This window comes from Nicotiana tabacum, chromosome 10, assembly GCF_000715075.1.
Source record: "Nicotiana tabacum cultivar K326 chromosome 10, ASM71507v2, whole genome shotgun sequence".
Lineage (NCBI taxonomy): Eukaryota > Viridiplantae > Streptophyta > Magnoliopsida > Solanales > Solanaceae > Nicotiana > Nicotiana tabacum.
The window spans coordinates 1,418,456-1,443,286 of NC_134089.1; the positions used below are offsets into that span (position 1 = coordinate 1,418,456).

The window sequence follows — 24,831 nt, forward strand, 5'->3', positions numbered from 1 at the left end:
TAGCAAGTACTAGTACCTCTGCACTTCTCTGGATGTATGTGAGCATTAGGCAAACAACAACAACAACAACAAATTCTGTGAAATATTGTCTGTGGAGAATAGTGTACGCAGAATAGTGTACGAAGACAAAGAGGTTCCTCTTGTTTGAGTATGACGAGAATGATTTCTTTTTTATGGCTTAAGAAGCATGGAGAGAGAGGGATAATCTCTTTGAAAAGGACAGAGCCGCTTGGCCGCTACTTACACATCGTGTTCCGGATTGATGAAATATTGATTTTCTTTACTATTAAAAAAATTAAGTTTGACCACTATTCTAAGTTGGATAATACATTCCTATTCATAATTAGGCAGAATCAAATAAAAATTCAAGTTGGTTTAGAAAATCAAATTAATTAGGTCTCCTGTTCCTATTTAGACAAAATTTCCTATTCCTAATCATGCCGAAACAAAAACAACGCTATTTTGGCTAGAACTGCACCTAGTTCTTTTTTATTCACTAGGACTGTGTAGGCAATCTGAATGTAATATAAACAGATACAAAGAAAGTAAAACAGTGAAGACATCCTTTTATGCCAACTCTGTGGTAAGACAAAGATACTATCTATTTAAATAATTTCAAGTAAAAGTTTAACTGATTGATCATGAATTTCTCACGAGAGACAGTGCAGGTTTCGCTCATACAATGCTAAAGTCGGAATGCATTACACAAAGTGTATAAATTCTACATACTACATCTCATTCACATCAACAAATCGATCAGAGGGGGGAAAAAACCCAAAGAAACCAGAAAATAAAGGTTACAACAGCAAAAAAATTCGGAACTTACTGGTGGAACTTAAAAGGGTACGAGGAATTACCATAAAATGCGAATGAAACAACTTCATTGTGGTGGTTCCAAAAAAGAGGTAACGTTATCAGACATGTATAAGAGAAAAATTATCTGAAAATTAGCGGAATATCAGATTATAAGTTAATGATCACCACCCCTATATGGCGTCATAGGTTTAAAGCTACAAAAGCAAGCAAACTTCACAGAGGACCAACTACCCTGGGTCGCTGCTTTCATCAACCTCGTAAACTCGCAATTGACTCCAAAATATTTATTAATAGCTTCAATGCAAACATAGAAGCTCCTACTCTGCCCTAGCCCAACAAAGGTAATTTTTCAATTCATAATCCAAGCAAGAAATTCTAACACAGATAAACTATGGTAATTGGCATGTTCCCTTACATTAACAAAAGATGGCCGGACAAGGAAACCTGCTAAATCCAGTAGAGGTTACTACTCCATAACTGCAACTCCTCCAGCAGCTTTGATCTTTTCTATTATTTCATTAGCCTCCTCTTTTGTTACTCCTTGCTTAAGTATAGCAGGCACTTTTTCAACCAGGTCCTTGGCTTCCTTCAAACCAAGACTCGTGAAGGATCGAACCTCTTTGATCACCTTGATTTTTGCAGCTGCATCAAATTTCTCCAACTTGACATCAAATGCTGTTTTCTCAGCCTTCTTCTCCTCAGCCTTTGCCGGTCCACCACCTGCTCCTCCCATTGCACCCAAATCCATGCCTTCTACTGAAATTTGTTTCAAATTAGGATGCCTTAGTATCTCCCTGAGTGTAGGGCCAATTTGTCTACGCTCTTCTGGGGCTAAAGCAGCAATACGTTCAGCAAGCTGAATTATCTTGTCTGATGGTGGGGCCCTAGGGCCATAAGGATCATAGGAAGCAGGATATTTGTATCTTTTGGGCTTGGCGTTGGGATCTCTAGGAACAAAATCAGGTTGAAATGAACGAGATTGGAGAGGCCCAATAATTTCACGAAGAGATGTACAAGCATGGATCCGTCTTAACCGTGCAATGAGCTTCATGCTTAAGAAGTCACTCTGCAAGCAATGATATGCAGATGATGCTAGCTTGATCACAATTTCATATGCGTGTTGTGCCAATTTGGACTTCAACCACTTGGTTAAGTTTGTGTGTTACACTCTTACCTTGAAAAGAAAAAATAGACAGTCAGCTAGTCTAATAGAAATGAAAAATATAGTTCATGATCTCGGTAAACTAAGAGAAGGTTATGACAATAGTTTTTGCCAATGCCCATATAATATCAGCTATCAATACAAACAGACACCTTAATTTCCCAGAAACTAATGCCGTTAACAAAACTTCCTAACGTTTATAAGTAGTAATGAAGTAGGTGACACAATTTAGATTAACACAAACGTTAGTATATTCTAGACACACCAAAGATGGATAACAGGCCAATTGACATCTTCAATAATAAAATTACATAACATTTTAACTTACTAGAAAACGATCTATGAAACATGTAGAGATAACCACTATTATGACAAAGAATGTACAAGACCGAAACTAAAGAGACAATCTCCTCTTAGTATCTATAGACATGCAAAACACAAAGTCCTTGGCAAGAAAGCTATAAATTAATACCTGAATATCAAAGGCAGATAGCTAATATTCTTCTTTCAAACCATTCTACAAAAAAAAAAAAAAAAAAAAAAAAAAAAATCTTCTTTCAAAGCTGTCATTTTTCGATACAATCCTAAGAAAAACAAAATCACCTTCACCTCAATACGGGTCGGGTATATGAATTATCTAAATCCATTGCTCTTTATTTTGATTTACATTTCTAAAAAGAAGCAATCGTAAAGCTTCTTTCTTACGTCAATACGTGTGCCCAACCAATTAATCTGTTATGCTTACTCCACAACAAGGTTCAAGGACCTGGACATTACTCTAAGTCTCTAACTTAGTAAGTATTCACAAAGAACTAAAAAATGCTAAAGCTTGAGGCTTTTCAAGTAGCACGGAGATCCAATTCAAAAGGTCGCATTTCAGGAGAGAGATGATGAGGGGACTTACGACTCAAAAATTCTCCGGAGAAAGAGATCGCCGCCGTGAGTGATTGGGGGAGAGAGAGAGAGCTGAGAGCAAAGTTCACTGCCGGCGGAGGTGCGTCGTCGACTGGCCCAAGAAGACGGCGACTATTTGAATTTAGGGCTAGTGGAAAATAAGAATTTGGGTCCGAAATTTGGGCTGAAAGTTCGATAATATCATCAAATGAACAACGGAAGAAATCGGAAAATAGCCACTTTTAACCTTGCTATTAGAGTGTGGCCAACATTTAAAGGGAAAAGGTCTAAAATTGTCCCATTACTATACTATATTGTTTACTATATTGTTTACTTCCCCATCGTCCAATCTAGCCCTAATCGTTAATAAACTTTTAAAAATTGCCCCTAACCCTAACGGATTTACACTGTGGCAGCTGACCCACTCCATTTTTTCCATGTCAGCTGGCAAGTCACACGACCCCACCAAAGTAAAATCCCACAAACTCCTTTACATCCTCAATTGACGAAGTGACACCCGACCTCTCAATTAAAATGCCACACAAGAGTCCATGTCACTAGTTTAATTATAAATAACTATACCCACTTAAATTTAATCATCCACTTAAATCTATTATTCTCCATTAATAAATCACCAATGTTGAAACATTAATGTTCTAAGAGGTATCACAATTCAAGACCTTCAATATATCAACAATGGTTTTTCTGACAAATTTAACCACCGAACTCTTCAAAAGCAATGGCTATTTTGTTTGAGCTCAAAAGGTGATTTTCACTTAGTTTTTAATCTTCAAAACACCACAAATTCTTAAATCTCATAATTGGATTTTCATGCCAAACTTCATGAGAAATTCATGGGGAACATCTCCCAGAGAGCCCGAAAGAGGAAGAAACCAGGAGCTCGACTTATTTTGGCAACGATGGTCGATGAAGCATTGGCGAGCTCATCATTTAGGTTACAAGGAATAGATGCATCTGATTCATTATCTCTGTCGTGTCATTCAAGTAAATTAACAATGGTGAGAACCTCGAAACCCACTATAGTGTGTTCTTTGGGTATCGAAAAATTAAAATTCACAATTCGATTTGTTGATTATATATGGAGGAAATCAGTTGTGTGTTGTTGTTTGGAGCTTAAAATCATGAATCAAGCATTAATTTCGTGGATGTAAGTGAAGAACAAATTTGTACTCCATTTTTTGGGTTGCCGAAATTTAAAGTTGAAAAAAAACTCAAGAATCTGAAATTCTTGCTTGTTTCCTAATGAAATTGAGTGGAAAAAATAAAAATTAGAACTTGAAACGGAAAGAATAACACCGATGTTTATAGATTTGGAAAAAAATCACCATTGAAGGATTTGTAAGAATGCTTGAGAACATAAAATGGGTATTCTAATTTACTGAAGTTTAAGCAAAGTGTTAGCTGGAATTTGTTGAGAAATGTTGAGAAGTCATGGTTGCAACTTGAGTCAGTTTGATGAAAAACTTGACCTAGTTTGGATTGAAAAATTTGAAGCAAAGATGAAGAACTCATGGAAGAAGAAAAGTAGGAGCCCGAGGGGCGTGGGGTTGGGGGGATATGTTTTAATTTTTTTTATTGAGTAAATAAGTGAATATTAAAACAGTGACATGGACGCTTATGTGGCATTTGATTGAGGGGTTGGGTGCCACGGTGGATAGTCGTTGTGGTGGGGTCGTGTGACTTGGTAGCTGACATGGAAAAAATGAAGTGGGTCAGCTGCCAAAATTTAGATCCGTTAAGGTTAGGGGCAATTTTTAAAAGTTTATTAACGGTAAGGACTAAATTGGACGAATAGTATAACGAGTGGCAGAAGTAAACAATATAGTATAGTAAATGTGCAATTTTAGACCTTTTCCTATATTTTAAAGGCTATTAGCATTTAGCCAATTTTCTAAATGGTTATCACTTTTTGAGCCTATTAAATGTTAACAGCTTTTTGAATATTGATTAAATTCTAATAGCAAGGGCTAAAAGTTGCTATTTTTATATCTAAGGGAAATAATATTATATATCCACTCTAGATGTATATTATATATGAAAAATATACAAATTTTATATATTTTTGCGACTACCGAATATAAATAGTTTTAACCCCGAGTTAAAAATGATCTTTGCCCTAATATCTATCGTTCAGTTGGACGCATGGAAGCCGTTTGCTACATGATAATCATCATAAATTCTGAATTTATGGCCAATTTCTAATTATACGACATCTAAAAACCCACACAAATATTAAGGTTTGAAATTTGTTTTATTTAAATGGTTCGAAGTGGTAGATAAAGTTTTTTTAAAAACTTTTTTATTAGCACACTGACACGTAACATTTTCGATAGCCTATATTTCATTTTCATGATGTAGAAAATGTATTTTCTTTCATTTCAACAAAAAAAGTACTTTCTTTTTATGATGTAAAAAAAATATTTTCTTTCATTTCAACAAAATGAGTATTTTTTTTGCATGATGTAGAAATATTATTTTCTTTCATTTCAACAAAATGATGTATTAAAAAGTATTTTCTTTCATTTCAACAAAATGAGTATTTTCTTTTTATAATGTAGAAAAAGTATTTTCTCTCATTTTAACAAAATGAGTATTTTTTCATGTTGTAGAAAGAGTACTTTCTTTTTCAACCAAAAAAATAATTTTTTTTTTTTAGTTATTATGTAGCACAAATTTCAATGTTATTTTTGCGTTAAAAAAGTAAAACAACACATTAGTCACTTTGGTTTTGTGTGAATTTTTAAAAGAATAATTAAACTTTTAAAGAAAATAGAGTCCTCAAAACGTTGGGTATTTGGGGTTTGAGGGGGGAGCATTAGAATCATGGGGATTTGGGGGACGGGGAGAGAAAGAAAAATAGCATAAAAAATTATTTTTCAAATTTATTTTCTACTGTCTAAACAAACAATAGAAAATATTTTATGGAAAATATTTTCATTCACCAACCAAACAAGGGAAAATGAGTGATAAAATCACCCATTTTCCAGGAAAATATTTTTTAGAAAAATATTTTCCATGAAAAATATTTTCCTTCGTACCAAACACACCCACAGTGTCAACAAATTGTACATTATTAATTGATTAATATAAGTTATTCCAAGCTTTACAGTATTGGATCCATCTAGTATCCAAAGAGAGGTGCATTGATAATGTAAAACATTTTTACAATGTCACTTTTAGTAAATCTATAAAGTATTGAGGCATCATTAAAAAGTTGCACAATATTAACATACATGAGAGTACTATTTGCATATTCTTTTTACATATTGAAAAAGGTGATGCACGGAGTACTATTTACATATTAATAAAAGATGAAAGATTCTACGTAGTCATTACAAAAGGTGATTCATCCTCCATTATGCGATTGTTCTTCTTCTTTACAATCTGGATAAAAGTATTGACATCTGCAGAATTATGAAAAAAAAATCAAGTTTCAGAACCCATATAACATAATATACTAATTAATATGATAATATTACTGCCAACCTATCTTTTTAAATCATGTTGTTCAGTCTAGAAATAATATCTAACTACCTGAGAAATCAAGCACTAACCACAAAAATAATGTCTGTAGGTACATTAGTCACTGAAAACAGATTGCTGTGAAAATTGTTAAATTTTTCATAGCTTTCCTGGAGTTGTTTGTAGAAGCTCCTATTTGGCTTTCATAATTGTTAGAAGACTCCAGGTTGTGAAAGAGATTGAATAATTTAAGAATTTAACAAAACTACGATAGATCATTATAAGTTTTATTGGTAATAGGCATACCTTTTTTCAAGGCAGTGTCATTCTTACCATATATGGTTGTAACTCTGCCTATGAACAAAGGAAGCTAATTTGTTGAAGAGAACATTTTAACAAACAAAAAATTCAGGATTTGGTTCAAATAATATCTCCATTCAACTTAAGTGAAAGAAAAAGTTGTCAAAATGTTAAGTTATCTTGATATTATCATTCTCCCAATGTTCTTCTCAGGCAAAATTTCAGAATCAGCTTGACACCCTCTGCCCTACTTAGCCCATTGTAATTTTAACTTCATAATATAAAAGTTGTCAACCTTCTATAATTTTCAAAATTTTCAACTCTAATAGAAGCAAAGAAGATGAATAATAATAATCTACCAATCCTAGCTACTTTTGATGAAACATAATTACACCTCTTGTTATCAAACAAATACTTCTCACACTATCAATTCACCTTTCTTTGGATAATTTTAATAATATTTTTTTGTTATAAGAAAAATTAAATTATGGTAAATGTCTACTCTTCCTCCGGAATTATGGTGGATGTTTACTCTTCCTCCACGATCTTCATCTCAAATGCTTAATGATATATTTAATGATATATTTTTCTTCATTTTTTATGCTTATATAAAAGCCTTGTAATAGATAGAAAAATACACACAATTAAAGAAGAAAATCTCTTCCTTCTCTCTATCTCTATTTCTTGTTCATGTTTTACTAAATTATTTTTATTTAGTCTCCCTATTGCAATTGGCTTTTGGTCAGGAGCCAAATATTTCCCATCTTAGAATCTTTGGTTGTGCGGTATATGTTCCAATTGCTCCACCACAACACACAAAGATGAGTCCCCAAAGAAGGTTGGGGATATATGTTGGGTATGAGTCTTCTTCTATTATAAAATATCTGGAGCCTATGACTGGAGATTTATTTACGGCAAAAATTTCTAATTGTCATTTTTGATGAATCAATATACCCTACATTAGGGGGAGAAAATAAGCAGCTCAGAAAGGAGATAGATTGGAATGTATTATCACTATCTCATTTAGATTCTCGAACAAATCAATGTGAACAAGAGGTTTAAAAGATATTTCATTTGCAAAATATTGCGAATCAACTGCCAGATGCATTCACTGACCTACCAAGGGTGACTAAGTCATATATTCTAGATGCTAATGCTCCAATTCGAGTTGATATCCCTGTAGGACAATCATTTAAAGCAAATAAGTTTAAACCACGCTTGAAACGTGGTAGACCAATCGATTCTAAGGATAAAACTCCTCGAAAAATAAAAGGAGCAAATGATCAAAGTGATCATAATACGGAGGCAGTGTCTCAAGAAGAGCACAGAGACATAACAAATGATATGACCTCAAGGGAGATTCGGGTACCTGAAAATGATGAGAATGAAGAGATCTCAATAAGTTATGTCTCAACGGGACAAAGATGGAACCGAAATAATATTGTTATCAACAATGTTTTTGCTTATAATGTCAATATTGAAATAATACAACAAGATGAAGATCTTAAACCAAAATCTGTCGATAAATGTAGACAGAGAAATGATTGGCCAAAATAGAAAGACGCTATCCAGGCAGAATTAACTTCACTTGCGAAACATGAAGTTTTTGGGTCTATAGTTCAAACACCTAATGGTGTTAAGTCTGTTGGCTATAAATGGGTCTTTGTACGTAAAAGGAATGAGAAAAATGAGGTACAAAGATATAAGGCACGCCTTGTTGCACAAGGATTTTCACAAAGGTTTGGTATCGATTATGAAGAGACGTATTCTCCTGTTATGGATGCTATAATGTTCCGTTATCTTATTAGTTTTGTTGTTCATGAAAATCTTGACATGCATTTAATGGATGTGGTTACAGCCTACCTTTACGGCTCACTTGATAATGAGATATACATGAAAATTCCCGAGAGATTTAAAATGACTGACGCACATAATTCAAAGTCCCGGAAAATATTTTCAATCAAATTGTAAAGATCTTTGTATGGTCTAAAGCAATCAGGACGAATGTGGTATAACCGCCTTAATGAGTATTTATTAAAGGAAGGTTATATAAATGATGCCATTTGTCAATGTATTTTTATAAAGAAAACAACATCGGAGTTTATTGTACTTGCTGTATATGTTGATGACATAAACCTTATTGGAACTCCTTTAGAACTCCAAAAGGCATTTGATTATTTAAATAAGGAATTCGAGATGAAAGATCTTAGAAAGACAAGAATTATGTCTTGGTTTTGCAAATTGAAAATTTGGCAAACGAGACTTTTGTTCATCAATCTGCTTACATAGAAAAGGTATTGAAACAGTTTTACATGGATGAAGCACATCCATTAAGTACTCCGATGATTGTTCGATCACTTGATGTGAATAAGTATGAGCACCTAATTTTTGACCGTGCTTGAATATTTTCCGCTTCCCAGGCGTGTCCCCACTCAACTTTTCTTTGTCCCCCATGCTTGTCCCCCCCACACGTTGCTCCCTACTCCACTCTCCATTGTCCCCCACTCCTTGTCCCCCATGCTTGTCTCCCCCCACACGTTGCTCCCTACTCCACTCTCCATTGTCCCCCACTCCTTGTCCCCCATGCTTGTCTCCCCCCACACTTTGCTCCCTACTCCACTCTTCATTATTCCTCACTCTTTATCCCCCATGCTTGTATCCTATCACAAACCACATACCCCATTTTCAACCATAAAATACACACATAACACACAAAAAAGAAAAAAGAGGAGATCTGGAAAAAAGAAAGAAAAAACAAGTTGCCTTCCTCTTCTTCTTCCTCACCACACATTCATCTTCCTCCTAAAAAAAACCATCACTGTCCAGCCCTCAAACCCAGCAAAGAATAGCCCAAAAATGAGCTCAAATCCCTCACCAAAACGCAACAAAGAAATCCGAAAAACTAGCTTCTAACATCACTAAAAGAGCTGCAACTTCAGTTCCATTTTCAGCCCATGAACTCCAAGTTTTAACCACTAAAAACGAGCAAAAATAACCCCAAATTCTAACTCTAAAACACCCCCAAGAATACCCCAAACCCAACCCAAATCAGCCCCAAAACAGCTCCAAAAGCAGCTGAAAAACACACTATTTTCCAGCAAAATCAGCTGCAAAAATAGCCAAAGCAAAGTGACAAAAATCAGCAAGAAAAAAAGCCCTTTTCCCAGCCAAAGAATCAGTCCAAAACCAGCCAAAAAAATCCATTGAAAGCACCTTAAAACAGTCCATTTTTTTTACATAACGCAGCAGCATTTTTCAAGTTTGAGTTTTGTCGAAGTCGTCGGTGTAGCTTCGTGGTCGAATTAGCGAGGTCGTGTGGTTGAGCTCCAGTCAACGTCCTGCCCGCTTTCAAGCTTGTAGGCGTTTGTTTTTTAATTCTAATATGACGTTGAAGATTCATTAGTAACATGAAAGAAAATTTCTCCGTTGAGGTTCATCCTTCTACTCTCGTTTAAAGTTTTGATTACTACATATGTGAATATATCGTTTGAAGCATGAAATTTGTGAAGATTATTCAATGTGATATAGATTTTTGTCACTTGATTATCTTGTTAGCTGGTTTTGTCGAATATCTTGATTTTGTTTTACTGGCGTAGTTCTTGAATATCTGATCATAGTTAATTTTTTTTTTACTTGTAGTTAAAGCTTAAAAAAAATTGCATGATAACTAGATAATGTGTGGGTAGTATTTTAAAAGCAGGAGTTTTTAGGTCATTTATTGAGTAACTACATTATACACGCTAGGCTTTGGGCCACAATAATATCTGCCAGGCCCAATTTAATAAGAACAAAAACTGAACCATTTTTCTCGATTATTCCATAACTCTTTGCTTCACAATACATCTCAAATGTAGTTTAGGAAATAATTTATAAATGCGTTAGAATGTTTTAGGCGTGTATTAATAAATAAATTATCGTTATTATGTATACATCCGCATGACATAATTATGATTTCAAAAAGATTAAAGGCAAGGTATGCATTCACGCAACTTTGACAAAACAGTCTTAATAATTAATAAAGTGTTATTAGTTGTGTACACGTACTCGTGACATGATTTTGGCACAATAAATAAAACGAATTCACACACGCGATTTGTTTCAAAGATAATTTTATATTTTAATAATAAAAGCGGACATAGATAAAATATGGAAACCAATAAATCACAGTTTGTCCAAAATTAATTCAAGCCAATTTTAGTCTATAAAGCGACCGTGCTAGAACCACGGGACTCGGGAAATGCCTTACACCTTCTCCCCGGTCAACAGAATTCCTTACCCGGACTTTATTTTGCAGACCAGTAATAAAAGAGTCAAATCTTCCTTTGACTAGGGATTCAAATAAAAGGTGACTTGGAACACCCAAAAAATCAATTCCAAGTGGCGACTCTGTAAATAAAATAATCCCTATTCAAGTTTGTCACTTTAATTGAAGAAACTCTTTAACCCACCATCCACAATCAATAACACATTATCATTTTGGGGGGAATAAAAGGGGTGTGACAGCTCTGGCGACTCTGCTGGAGACTTCAAGAATTCGAGCTTGTACATTGACTTTATTTGGCTTTATTAATTTTTGTATATATTGTGATTTATTTGGGACTAATGTGCTACTTGTCCACTTTTTACTGTCTTGATATTGTTGAACTGTACATATAAATTGTATCCTCTCTCGCATCCCACTGAGTCTTCTGATAATTAGTTATGTTGTGTTTGCCTACCCGCATCACAAAATTTCTGTCTTGAGATAAAGCCAGTTAGCCTACCAGCTTCTGGTGAAGGATTTAGTCACACATGTTTAGGCGGGAGAGCCGTTAGCTAGCCAGTACTGTTCTACTATTGGTAATGCTTGACGCTCCTCGGCTCGGGTTGTCCGCCCGGGTAAGCCAGGTCTAGATACCATCTCCTTTAGGATTTACAAACTTAGAAGAATAAACCACAAACAATGAATATCCCTAGTAGGCTATGCTTTATTTGCATCATGTGCATTTGACTTAGCAACGCTCGACTCATGGGCCGAGTTCTGTTTTAGGACAGGTACCTTGTTGAGACCATTATATCATGTTATGTGCTACTTGTTGCATTATTTGGGAGGCTTGCATGTCGACCGACTTTAGCATATATCGGTTGAACGAAGAGAGTAAAATTGATGTGGTTTAGTGCATATGGTTTTTAAAGATTAATTTTCATATAAAAAAAAGAAGAACATAGTCAATTTTTACCGAACTACGCGGGTCTCATTCTCACCGGATGTGAGATACGTAAGCAAACCTCATCGGTTTCGGCCCCCAATTTTTAAAAATCCAAGAAGATATTTTCCTTTAATTACTTCTTTAGAAGCTTCCTTTTTTTTGAGACCAAAAATCCAAAAAATATTTTCTTCCTTTTTTTAAAAAAAAAAAAATTCTTTCTCCCAAAATCCAAAAAAAATAAAATATTTTCTTTCTTTTGATTTTCTTTCACCAATTCCAAAAAAAAAAAAACAATCGAAAAAATTTTTAAAAAAAATATTTTCTTTGTTGGAAATTTAGTCGGATTAATTGTATATAAAAAAGAGTTAATTTATCTATTTTATTTCTCATCGACCGAACTATGCGGGTCTGATTCTCACCGGATGTGAGATACGTAGGCAAACCTCATCGGTTCCGGCCCTCAATTTTCAAAAATCCAAAAAGATATTTTTCTTTAATTGTTTCTTTCTCCCAAAATCCAAAAAAATATTTTCTTTCTTTTGAAAAAAAATTCAAAATTTTAATTTTTTTTTTCTTTTTTAGAAGTTTTTCTTTCACCAATTCCAAAACAAAACAAAAAAAAATCGAAAAAAATTGAATATATTTTCTTTGCTAGGAGATTTTGTTGGATTAATTGTATATGAAAAACAAAAAGAGTTAGTTTATCAAGATTTGAGTGAAAAAAAAAAGAAAAAAAGAGAAAGAGTGACAAAAAATAATAGATAAAAATAAAGAGCGAAAAATAACAAAAAGAGAAAAAAAAATCAAGATATGAAAAAAAAAAATCAAAAAAAGAAGGGGAAAAGAGAGAGAGAGAGAGAGAGAGAGAGAGAGAGAGAGAGAGAGAGAGCCTCCCGAGATGGATTACCCCTGTTGGTGAATCATACTCAATCTTGTTCCAAAAGCTAGTCAGGCTAGGTCTACTGTGGCCAGTAGCCCCGAACCGGCCAAACCCTGAGTCCCATTTGCACCAAGCTAATGCTAGATGTGAATATCACTCCGGAGCAGTCAGACATGATACGGAAGACTGTTAGACTCTTAAGAGAGCAGTGGAAGACCTCATTAATGTCAAGAAAATAGTGCTTAGGGATAAAGAGGCCCCTAATATGATGAACAATTCTCTGCCTACTCACACCAATGGGCCAGTAATCAGAATGATCTGTGAAGATGAGGAATTTGATCTAGCACTGAAGGCCATTGCAGCCATTGCCGAGACAGAAGAGAAACCTAAAAACGGACGCCAAACCTGAAAAGTTCCGTGTCATATGGGAGCCTCGGTAGCCGGTCTTGCTATCTTTTCTGCGTCCGAATTATTTCAGGATCTAATCCGAATATTTTTACTTCACTGCTTTGCTTTCTGATGTAAACCCTTATATCTTAAAAACTTTAAAAAAAAAATAATCAAATGAAATTAATATTTCATTGTCGGGGAATGTTTCTTTTCTTAATCTTGTCACTTTTCTTATTCTCTTTTTAGTTCTGTTAATGTAGATTTTAATGACATGACATGCTTGCGGACTTCATGCCCAGATCCTAAAACGTTGTCAGCCCCCGAAATAATAGATCAAGTAACAAAATATTTTGAAGACAAGGCTTGTAAGAAAATAAATAAAAAATTGGAACGAATTTGAGATTCCCTCTCTTCGGATCATTGTTGAAGCCGGGATTGAGGATAAAGATTGGGTCAAGAACCGATTGAAATAATTGACACTGATGGATAAAAAATGATTGGCCGCAATTTGCCACGGGCAGTTGTGCCAACAAAGAATGGTCCGTGTCTACAACAAGAAAGTGCGGCCCAATAAATTTAAAATAGGACAACTCATTCTGAGACGTATCCTCCCAACTCATGAAGAAACTAAAGGAAAATTGGCTCCAAATTGGAAAGGTACATACATTGTAATGAGAGTACTGCAAAAGAGAGCGTTGTACCTGGGAAGCAACGAAGAAAGTGTCCCTGAAACAACCGTCTATGCGGATGCAGTCAAAAGGTACTATGTTTGACCCTCTATATAGCATTAATGTTCTCTGATTGGGATGATGAAGGCTTTCATTCTCGCTATCCAAACACCATCAATCATTTGCTAACCCTTTTGAGCTGGTTACCTTTCTTTGATTACCCTCTTTGGAACCTGAAGATGTTATTTTAAAAAAAAAAAGAAGAAAAAAAAAAGAAAAGAAAGAAAAAATGAAAAATAATAATAATAAAAAAATCAAACAAGTTCATGTTAATCGAACTACGTTCGACTTGATTCCGAAAGGATATGTAGGCAGCCTCTCTCTGGGGTTCAGTCACACCAAAATAAAAATCTATATTCCCCCAAAAGTTGAAACTGGGGCAGGTGTTATAATGGTTCGACGATGGTTTTGCCTGAGAGGTTCCAAAGTTGTAATTCAGTCCAAATCCTTTTTACCCAAATCCTTTTCAAGTCCTTCCGATCAATCAATGAGAATGTTCAAGAATTGGAGGATACAATCACTTGGATCTGATGCCACCAAAATGAGAGAAATAAAATGAGAGAGTCTTATTGGTGAAAACCCTCACGGGCACCATAGGGCGATGACGAGCAAAGAAAATGAAAATGAGAGAGTCTTGTTAGTGAAAACCCGCAAATGGCACTATAAGGCGATGGTGAGAAGAGAATTGAGAGAGTTTAGCTGGTGAAAACCCGCAAAAAGCGCACTACTGATCGAAAAGAGAATTTTCACAGCCATTGGTATTGATAATCCTGGGCAAGGTTTCTAGGTTTCGAGGAAAAAGTTGTGATGAATTTTTAAGAGTTGGACGGTTTACACAGATCAGACATCAAGTCCAAAAGGCATGTCATGTTCATTGAAGTCCCATATACTCCAGATAAGTCATTCTTTCCTTCCCCGAAAGGGATACCTCTTGTCTAAATTCATTGTCCATTCCATTGTTTGTTTTTCTTCGAATCCATTTTGGTCTAACTCTGTTCCAAAACTAAGGCAAAGAAGGGATAGCAAGACTGATTTACAGGGCTTTCGTTTGATACAAGCTAATATGCAAAAAAGGCACCCAGACTCGGCAGCGACATCAAGTCGACCCCGACTGGCCATGGCGGCTGATGCTTAAAAATCAAAAACTCTTGTAAAGAGGAAATCAAATTGAAAGTGCCTACAAGGCAAAATGAAGTTGAATAGGTTAAGTCCCAAGTGGCTAACCATTTTGGCAAAGTTTGAAAAGCTAAAGGTTCCCCAATTCTCAGAAATTGAAAGTTTCGGAGGAAAGAAGTCGAAAGTGAAATTCCACAAAGGCAAAACAAAGTTGAAAAGGTTAAGTCCCACGCGACCAACCGTCATGTAAAAGTTTGAAAAGTCAAAGGCTCTCTGGGGCCAGACATGCTAGTGGTATTCAGGAAACATCTAGTGGCAGGTTGAAATCATCATCAAAAGAAGATGGGCACAAAGCCAAGCTTCCAAAGACATCAGGGCCACAAACTGACCACTATTTCAAAACTCATAATTTTTCTTTGTTTGCAGCATGAACAAAACAGTGAAGAATGGTGATTTCTAAAGGACGAATGTAGCCAAAGGTAAGTTTCCTCAAAATCTCCACTTTTCTTTATTTTTAGCATGCATAACTATTGTTCATACCTCTCATTTTCGTAGCTTAACCCAGGTAGAACCTTTTCGCCTAGAGGGATTCAGTTCATAGTTCCGGGTAGAAGTATTCTTCGCCCAGGTTGTTTTACGTAGCTTAACCCAGGTAGAACCTTTTCGCCTAGGGATATCCAGCTCATAGTTTCCGGATAGAAGTACTTTTCGCCGAGATTGTTTTACGTAGCTTAACCCAGGTAGAACCCTTTTCTCCTAGGGGGATCCAGCTCGTAGTTCCGGGTAGAAGTACTCTTCGCCCAGGTTTGCTTTTCGTAGTTTAACCCGGGTAGAAACTTGTCACCTAGGGGATACAACTCATAGTTCCGGGTAGAAGTACTTTTAGCCCAGGTTTACTTTTCGTAGTTTAACCCAGGTAGACCCTTTTCGCCCCGGGGATTCAGCATTTTTTCAGTAATACAAGGCGCCAACCCCTGGTTACATTATCCTTTTCAGTAATACATGGCGCCAACCCCTGATTACATTTCCTTTTCAGTAATACAGGGCACCAACCCCTGATTACCTTTCTTTTTCAGTAATACAGGGCGCCAAACCCTGGTTATATTTCTTTTTCAGTAATACAGGGCGTCATCCCCTGATTACATTTCCTTACCAGTATAGAGTATACCAATCCCTTGTTGTGTTCTCCAACATAGGGTACACCACTCCCTAGTTGATTTGATTTTAAATGCAGGATACACCACTCCCTGGTATCATTGCCAATATAGGGTATCCCATTCTCTGACCATAGTTTCCCAACATAAGGTACACAAATCCTTAGTTGAGACATTCTTTTGGGACAATAAAAAAACAAAATCATCATGACCTTTTCAGGGTACACCATTACTTTTTTTTATTTGTTTTCAATAAAGAAGTAGTTTAGAATTTTATTACAATAACTCACGAAATTTTTCTAGTGAAAACTGGGGCAGAAAAATTTCGTTCGTTTGTTTGTTGTGATGTCTGAGAAGGTTTTACCTCGAGGCACAAGGTTCGAGATGAACAAAAGAAGAAGTTTGAATCCACAATAAAGAAAAGAAAAGGAAAAAAAAAAGTGAATCCAAGTGCGGAAGCAGATGGAAATGATATGGACTGCTCAAAACATGACTGAAGTTACGAGCTTCACATTTCCCGTTTTGCTCAGAAGAAGCCGTAGAAGAATGAACTAGCACCTACAGCTAGCAAGCATTAAGGTTCAGATCAGAGTCTGCATGAACAACCAGTCAAGGCTCAAGATCAAGGTTCAGAAGACTTATAAATAGGAATCTTGTAACTTATAACTGATAGGCTTGTTTAGTTCCTTTAGATTTTGATGTAATAACAGGGTCACAGACCGGAGCCTCGACAAAACCTAGCTCGACTTTCGAACTCATCACTCTATTATTTTTCTTGAACTACACGCGACCTGATTTCCTTATAACCCGGGATATGTAGGCTATCCAAAACCAGGACTCGGTTGCACCTTTTTCTTTTATTTTCTTCCTCTTTTGAATAACGATATGGTCAAAACTTAGTCACATGGCTCACTTTATCTTTGCCTGAAAACTTTTAATGTTTCCAAGCAAAGAGGGGCATGCTGTGAGCACCTAATTTTTGACCGTGCTTGAATATTTTTCACTTTCCAAGCGTGTCCCCACTCAACTTTTCTTTGTCCCCCATGCTTGTCCCCCACACACTTTGCTCCCTACTCCACTTTTCACTGTTCCCCACTCCTTGTCCCCCATGCTTATCCCCCCCACACTTTGCTCTCTACTCCACTCTCCATTATTCCACACTCTTTGTCCCCATGCTTGTCTCCTATCATAAACCCATACCCCATTTTCAGCCATAAAACACACACATAACACACAAAAAAGAAAAGAGAGGAGATCTGGAAAAAAGAAAGAAAAAACAAGCTGCCTTCCTCTTCTTCTTCCTCACCACACATTCTTCTTCCTCCTAAAAAAAACCCATCACTGTCCAGCCCTCAAACCCAGCAAAGAATAGCCCAAAAATGAGCTCAAATCCCTCACCAAAACGCAACAAAGAAATCCGAAAAACCAGCTTCTAACATCACTAAAAGAGCTGCAACTTCAGTTCCATTTTCAGCCCATGAACTCCAAGTTTTAACCACTAAAAACGAGCAAAAATAACCCCAAATTCCAACTCTAAAACACCCCCAAGAATACCCCAAACCCAACCCAAATCAGCCCCAAAACAGCTCCAAAAGCAGCTGAAAAACACACTATTTTCCAGCAAAATCAGCTGCAAAAATAGCCAAAGCAAAGTGACAAAAATCAGCAAGAAAAAAAGCCCTTTTCCCAGCCAAAGAATCAGTCCAAAATCAGCCAAAAAAATTCATTGAAAGCACCTTAAAACAGTCCATTTTTTTACATAACGCAGCAGCATTTTTCAAGTTTGAGTTTTGTCGAAGTCGTCGGTGTAGCTTCGTGGTCGAATTAGCGAGGTCGTGTGGTTGAGCTCCAGTCAACGTCCTGCCCGCTTTCAAGCTTGTAGGCGTTTGTTTTTTAATTCTAATATGACGTTGAAGATTCATTAGTAACATGAAAGAAAATTTCTCCGTTGAGGTTCATCCTTCTACTCTCGTTTAAAGTTTTGATTACTACATATGTGAATATATCGTTTGAAGCATGAAATTTGTGAAGATTATTCAATGTGATATAGATTTTTGTCACTTGATTATCTTGTTAGCTGGTTTTGTCGAATATCTTGATTTTGTTTTACTGGCGTAGTTCTTGAATATCTGATCATAGTTAATTTTTTTTTTACTTGTAGTTAAAGCTTAAAAAAAATTACATGATAACTAGATAATGTGTGGGTAGTATTTTAAAAGCAGGAGTTTTTAGGCCATTTATTGAGTAGCTACATTATACACGCTAGGCTTTGGGCCACAATAATATCTGCCAGGCCCAATTTAATAAGAACAAAAACTGAACCATTTTCCTCGATTATTCCATAACTCTTTGCTTCACAATACATCTCAAATGTAGTTTAGGAAATAATTTATAAATGCGTTAGAATGTTTTAGGCGTGTATTAATAAATAAATTATCGTTATTATGTATACATCCGCGTGACATAATTACGATTTCAAAAAGATTAAAGGCAAGGTATGCATTCACGCAACTTTGACAAAATAATCTTAATAATTAATAAAGTGTTATTAGTTGTGTACACGTACTCGTGACATGATTTTGGTACAATAAATAAAACGAATTCACACACGCGATTTGTTTCAAAGATAATTTTATATTTTAATAATAAAAGCGGACATAGATAAAATATGAAAACTAATAAATCACAGTTTGTCCAAAATTAATTCAAGCCAATTTTAGTCAATAAAGCGACCGTGCTAGAACCACGGGACTCGGGGAATGCCTTACACTTTCTCCCCGGTCAACAGAATTCCTTATCCGAACTTTATTTTGCAGACCAATAATAAAAGAGTCAAATCTTCCTTTGACTAGGGATTCAAACAAAAGGTGACTTGGAACAACCAAAAAATTAATTCCTAGTGGCGACTCTATAAATAAATAATCCATATTCAAGTTTGTCACTTTAATTGAAGAAACTCTTTAACCCACCATCCACAATCAATAACACATTATCGTTTTGGGGGGCATAAAAAGGGTGTGACAATAAGGACCCGTTCCGACCTCAAGAAAAGAATGAATAGATTCTTGGTCATGAAGTACCATATCTTAGTGCAATTGGTGCACTAATGTATCTTGCTAACATTACAAGGCCTGACATGACCTTTTCAGTTAATGTCTTAGTAAGATATAACTCTGCTCCTACAAGGTGACATTGGAATGGAATCAAACACATATTGCGGTATCTAAAAGGAACTACCGATATGGGATTATCTTATGGCAATGATAGTCCCGATCTTGTTGGTTATGCTGATGCTGGGTATTTATCTGACCCACACAAGGCTCGATCTCAAACAAGCTATGTGTTTACATATGGAGGCACTGTCATATCTTGACGACCGACTAAACAATCAATCGTGGCTACTTCATCTAATCATGTTGAGATAATTACTATTCATGAAGCAAGTCGAGAATGTGTATGGTTGAGGTCTATAATACATCTTATTAGAGAAAAATGTGGTTTGAAGTGTGACAAATTACCCACAATTTTGTATGAAGACAATGCAACATGCATCACCCAATTGAAGGGAGGGTTCATAAAAAAGAGATATGACAAAACACATTTCACCAAAGTTATTTTTCACACATGATCTTCAAAAGAATGGTGATATCAATGTGCAACAGATTCATTCAAGTCATAATATGGCTGATTTGTTCACCAAATCTCTACCGACGTCAACCTTCAAGAAACTAGCGTACAAGATTGGGATGCGACGGCTCAAGGATGTGAATTGATGCTCTCATCAGGGGGAGTTAATACGCGTTGTACTCTTTTTCCCTTACAAGATTTTGTCCCACTGGGTTTTCCTTGAAGGTTTTTAACGAAGCAACCAAAAGGCGTATTTATAAATATGTGTACTCTTTTTCCTTCACTAGGGTTTTTTTTAGAGTATTTTTCCTAATAAGGTTTTAACGAGGTACATTATCTATGGATATCCAAGAGTAGTGTTATAAAAAATATTAAATTATGGTAAATGTCTACTCTTCCTCCATGATTATGGTGGATGTCTACTCTTCCTCCATTATCTTCATCCATGATCTTTATCTCAAATGCTTAATGACATATTCAATGATATATTTTTCTTCACTTTTCATGCCTATATAAAGGCCTTGTAATAGATAGAAAAATATACACAATTGAAGAAGAAAATTTCTTCCTTCTCTCTATCTCTATTTCTTGTTCATATTTTACTAAATTGCTTTTATTTGATAAAAGGGCACTTATATAAAACGGTGGATGGTGGTCCACGTACAAGTCACAACTTGCATATAATTGGATTCAATCTTCCCTATAGTTTTGTTTATCTATTTATTTATTGTATTTTTCAAAAGTCAGCAAAGGATGGCTCACATAGCTATGGCAGCAAACTTGGAATCTTGTATTATCTTTATCATCATTAAAAATAGTCTCAAATTCGTGATAGGCAATACCCCACTTGCCTTGGTTTTTGTAGTAAATAATACTCCCTCGGTTGTGTAATGTACCAAAATACCCTTAAATCTTGAGGTCTTAAATATGTCACGTGGAATATTAGAGTTAGAGTGTTACTAATATTAATTTAAAACAAACTAAAAGAGAAGTAAGACATATATTGAAACAAAGTAAAGTGCATCCTATTCGAAATTTAAAGTGTCATCACAAAACAGGGGAAGAACCAAAAAATCAAGAAAATGGATAGCAGCAGCAACAATGAGGTTTTCTCAGCAATTGAATCAAAATATGATAGAAAGAGAGAGTTAAAAGCTTTTGACGACACAAAAGCAGGTGTTAAAGGACTTGTTGATGCAGGAGTTAGTAAAGTCCCTAAGATTTTCATTTCACCTTCAGATACAACAAAGAAGTCAAATTCCAGCACAGAACAGTTCATATTTCCAGTCATTAACCTCCAAGGCATTATTGATGGTGATCAAATCAAGCGAAAGGAGGTCGTTGAAAAAGTCCGCGATGCATCTGAGACATGGGGTTTCTTTCAAGTGGTAAATCATGGCATTCCAAGTGATGTCTTGGAAGAAATGATACGTGGTGTTCGTAGTTTCCATGAGCAAGATACTGAGATCAAGAAACAATGGTATACTCGACAGTTAACTAAAAGGGTCGTTTACAACAGCAATTTTGATTTGTATAGTGCACCTGCAACTAATTGGAGGGATACTTTTTTCTGCATTATGGCTCCTAATCCTCCTAGTCCTGAACAACTGCCTCCAATCTGTAGGTATGTCATTTCTATGACTAAACAGATACTAGCAAAATCAAGGTCAACATGATTCAGTATATATGATTAAGTATACAACTTGGGACAGAGCTACATGGTCTTGAAGGGGTTCAATTGAATCCTCTCCGTTGGAAAATTACACAGTTCATATAGGATAAAAGAGAACATATGTTTATATACAGAAATTTTTGAATCTGGATGTGCCTAAGCTTTGGTGAGCAGAGTTAATCGGTACTTTTGCTAGTGGGAGGTAGCAGGTACCTGGTTAAATAGTCGAGGTCCACACAAGCTGACCCGAACACCACCATCATTAAATAAAAATTGTTGAATCCCCTCGACATAGGGGAATCTTCTAGTGTAGTGGTAACAGTGACTGAAAAATTGCTTTAGGTAGTATCATTTACTGTTTCATGTTTTCTTTTTGATGCAAATACAGGGATATCATTATTAAGTACTCTGAGGAAGTGAAGAAACTGGGGAGTTATCTGTTTGAATTATTGGCAGAAGCTCTTGGGCTGAATAGAAACCATCTCAGTGAAATGGATTGTGACAAGGGACTTTCAGTAGTATGCCACTACTATCCAGCTTGTCCAGAACCACAACTCACATTAGGTGCTAGTAAACATGCTGATGATGGGTTCATAACTCTGCTTCTCCAAGATAATATAGGAGGATTGCAAGTTCTTCATCAAAACCATTGGGTTGATGTCCCCCCTACCCTTGGTGCTCTTGTCGTAAATATTGCAGATCTTCTGCAGGTTAGTCTTCTCTTCAAATATGTGGCTAATGGATTGTCTGCAATTCTTTTAGTAATAGAACTATATTGAGTTATCAGATTAGTATAATCAACAAAATTTAGTGATCAGTAAAATGGATGCAAGTAGAATATTGAAAATGTTTAGCTCCCACTATAACTCTAAGCTAGCGAATCCAGGATATCAAATCAGTGGATTCATAGTGTTTGTGTTCTATTTCATCATGTACACTATCATTAATTATATACATGAGTATAGACGCACGCGCGCACACACACACACGGGAATCAAGTTGAAAGCAGTATGTTCAATTGAACTAACTGCAAGTGGTCTGTCACTGCTGACAGCTTACCCGACGAGATAACAACAGTAGAACGATTAATTCGAGTTATCTAATCTAGACATAAAGGTTGTTCATGCATAGATAAAAAGTAGTAGGGTTTTTTTCCGAAATGGTGATTGGTGAATTAAGAATGTGTAAGAGGGTGTACAACTTGTAAAGAAACATAGAAGTTAATCTTTGAAAAAAAGTAGCTTGACTTTAGTTCACAATGAGCAATACTAATATTGTTTGTCATCAAACTGTACAGCTAATATCAAATGACAAGTTTAAAAGCGTTGAACATCGCGTACTAGCCAATCATATTGGTCCAAGGATATCAATTGCGTGCTTCTTCTCCACATTTTCCCTGGAATCCTCAAGACTCTATGGACCTATTAAGGAGTTGTTGTTGGAAGATAATCCCCCAAAGTACAGAGAAACAACAATACAGGAATATGCTGCCTATTTTACTGAAAAGGGGCTCGACGGAACTTCTGCGCTACATCATTTTAGACTTTAAACTGTTATAATGAAAATGGTACAGATAGCTGAATGAACAATCTTTTCGTTCTGCTTATTCAAGTGAAAGATATTATATTGTAATACATACAGATAATCACTTGTTTCACCACAGAAATTAGTCAAAGAGTATTTGTTGGTTGAAGTTGAAAAACGGTTTGTGGAAGTTGCTAGTACTAGTTTTTATGCTCAACAGGCCCTAATTATTTCTTCTATTGTCTTTCTCATTCCTGTAGAAAATTCTTAAAAGTTCTTTCTATTATGCAACCTCACTTGCAGTAATTCATATATGCCTAGCAGTTTGTTCAGAATTTAGATAACTTTGCAAAGTCATTGCAACAATGATATATTCGAGTAAAGCAGACCCTCACAAGCAAGTGAGGTGAAGTTACTAGAGTTTTTGCTCAACAACCAAATAGCGCAAAGAGCTCCAATCTCATCAACTGCTTGTTCACTCGTCCAACGTTGACCTTGGACACATATCTCAGAGTATAGTACCTACTATAAAAACCATGTCAGACCATCCAATCAACATCTTAGTTATCTCAGGTCTTCTAAAACATCAATCCCCTCATTAAGCCAAGTTAACGGGGACCATTAAACATTTTAGCATAGGTCGCTGCTCTATTTAAGGACTTAAAAAGAAGTCCAACTCATTTATGGATATTAGTACGCTTTAAGACTCGTTTCCGGCGGGAGCTCTATCAATTCACAGCTCATATCTATTCAGACACTTAAGTCCAAGAAGCAAACAGGAACACACTTCAATGACATGAATGCTTAGTGATACATGCCAACTTCCAGAGTGAATTTTAAAAGTTAAAACTGATGATTAGTCAGATCCTATCCCTTTCATTGTGGCCTGTTTTTCATTTTGGTGAGTGGAACTTTGCTTGTGAGGGTCTGCATTACTCGAATATAGGTTTATAGTTTAGCATTGTTGCAATGACTTTGCAATTATCAGTCAACTTTCCTAGGAAAGTTTAGTGATATCAGTTTTTAAAACTTACCAGTCCTTTGGCCAACTACCATATAGCTTTACTTCATATTTTAGCCACTAAAAATTGGAAAATATTATAACAAAACAAACATAACATATGGTGAGAGGCTACAGGTTCCTGTTTTGAAATTGGTTGTGAGACCGCTATTTTCTTTCGTGTCCTCCTTTTTCTTCTTCTAGTGAAACATATATAGTATCAAAATGGTAATCCTATAAAGTTAGAGCAGAAAATTATCTTTCCAATTCCAGATTATGTGTGTTGAATATTGAAAAAAGATAAATTAATTTTCTTCTTTCTCATCCTTAATTGATAAGGAAAAAAACACTAAAGATTGGTTTTATTAATTAAAACTATGTACTATAAAATATTAAGAGTGGTTAGGCTTTTGTTTGTACACTTGTAGTACCTGTCCCTCCCATTTATCCGTTTCCAAAAGGTACCTGTTACAACTAGTTGATGCAGGTGTGCTGAAGTTACTAGAATTTTGTCTCATCAACAGCTTGTTCACTCATGCAACGTGGATCTTGGACACATTGATTTAAATAAAATCATGCACAAAGAGGTTGTTCGAAGATCACAAATTCATCTGAGGCAAGGCCAGTTGTGCTATAAAGGCAAAGCATCTTGTACTGCTGCTTTTCTAGGCTTCTCCACTACTATATCTCTTTTCAACAATGATGTGACTATGCTTTTCCTGAGCCAATGGTCTATCGGAAACAACCTCTCTAGCTTCACAAGTTGGGGCAAGGTCTGTGTACACATTACCCTCCCCAGGCCCCACTTGTGGAATTTTACTAGGGTTGTTGTAGTAGTCAGCAACCTTCATGATTATGTTTACTGCTCAGAATTGTTTTATTCCAAGATATTCTAT

At 35.8% G+C, this 24,831-nt stretch overlaps 2 protein-coding genes and 1 long non-coding RNA gene across 3 annotated transcripts in view; 1 reads left to right on the forward strand and 2 right to left on the reverse strand.

Annotated features, from left to right (window-relative positions):
* Positions 1–925: 925 nt before the first annotated feature.
* On the reverse strand, positions 926–3,121 carry LOC107773238 (uncharacterized). The gene is made up of 2 exons (XM_075222460.1): positions 2,883–3,121; positions 926–1,990 (listed from the first exon to the last, which is right to left on the reverse strand). The coding sequence occupies exon 2, from the start codon at positions 1,865–1,867 to the stop codon at positions 1,283–1,285; it is 585 nt and encodes a 194-aa protein (XP_075078561.1). The 5' UTR covers positions 1,868–1,990; positions 2,883–3,121; the 3' UTR covers positions 926–1,282.
* A 17,593-nt stretch (positions 3,122–20,714) lies between these two features.
* Positions 20,715–23,113, forward strand: LOC107773731 (1-aminocyclopropane-1-carboxylate oxidase homolog 1). The gene is made up of 3 exons (XM_016593157.2): positions 20,715–21,363; positions 21,800–22,121; positions 22,709–23,113. Exons 1-3 carry the CDS (start codon positions 20,822–20,824, stop codon positions 22,958–22,960), a joined length of 1,116 nt encoding a protein of 371 aa, XP_016448643.1. The 5' UTR covers positions 20,715–20,821; the 3' UTR covers positions 22,961–23,113.
* Positions 22,033–24,831, reverse strand: part of LOC142164573 (uncharacterized) — a 4,217-nt gene continuing 1,418 nt past the window's right edge. The window contains exon 3 of the long non-coding RNA XR_012695325.1: positions 22,033–22,166. This is a non-coding gene — a long non-coding RNA (uncharacterized LOC142164573). The remainder of the gene's footprint in view (positions 22,167–24,831) is intronic.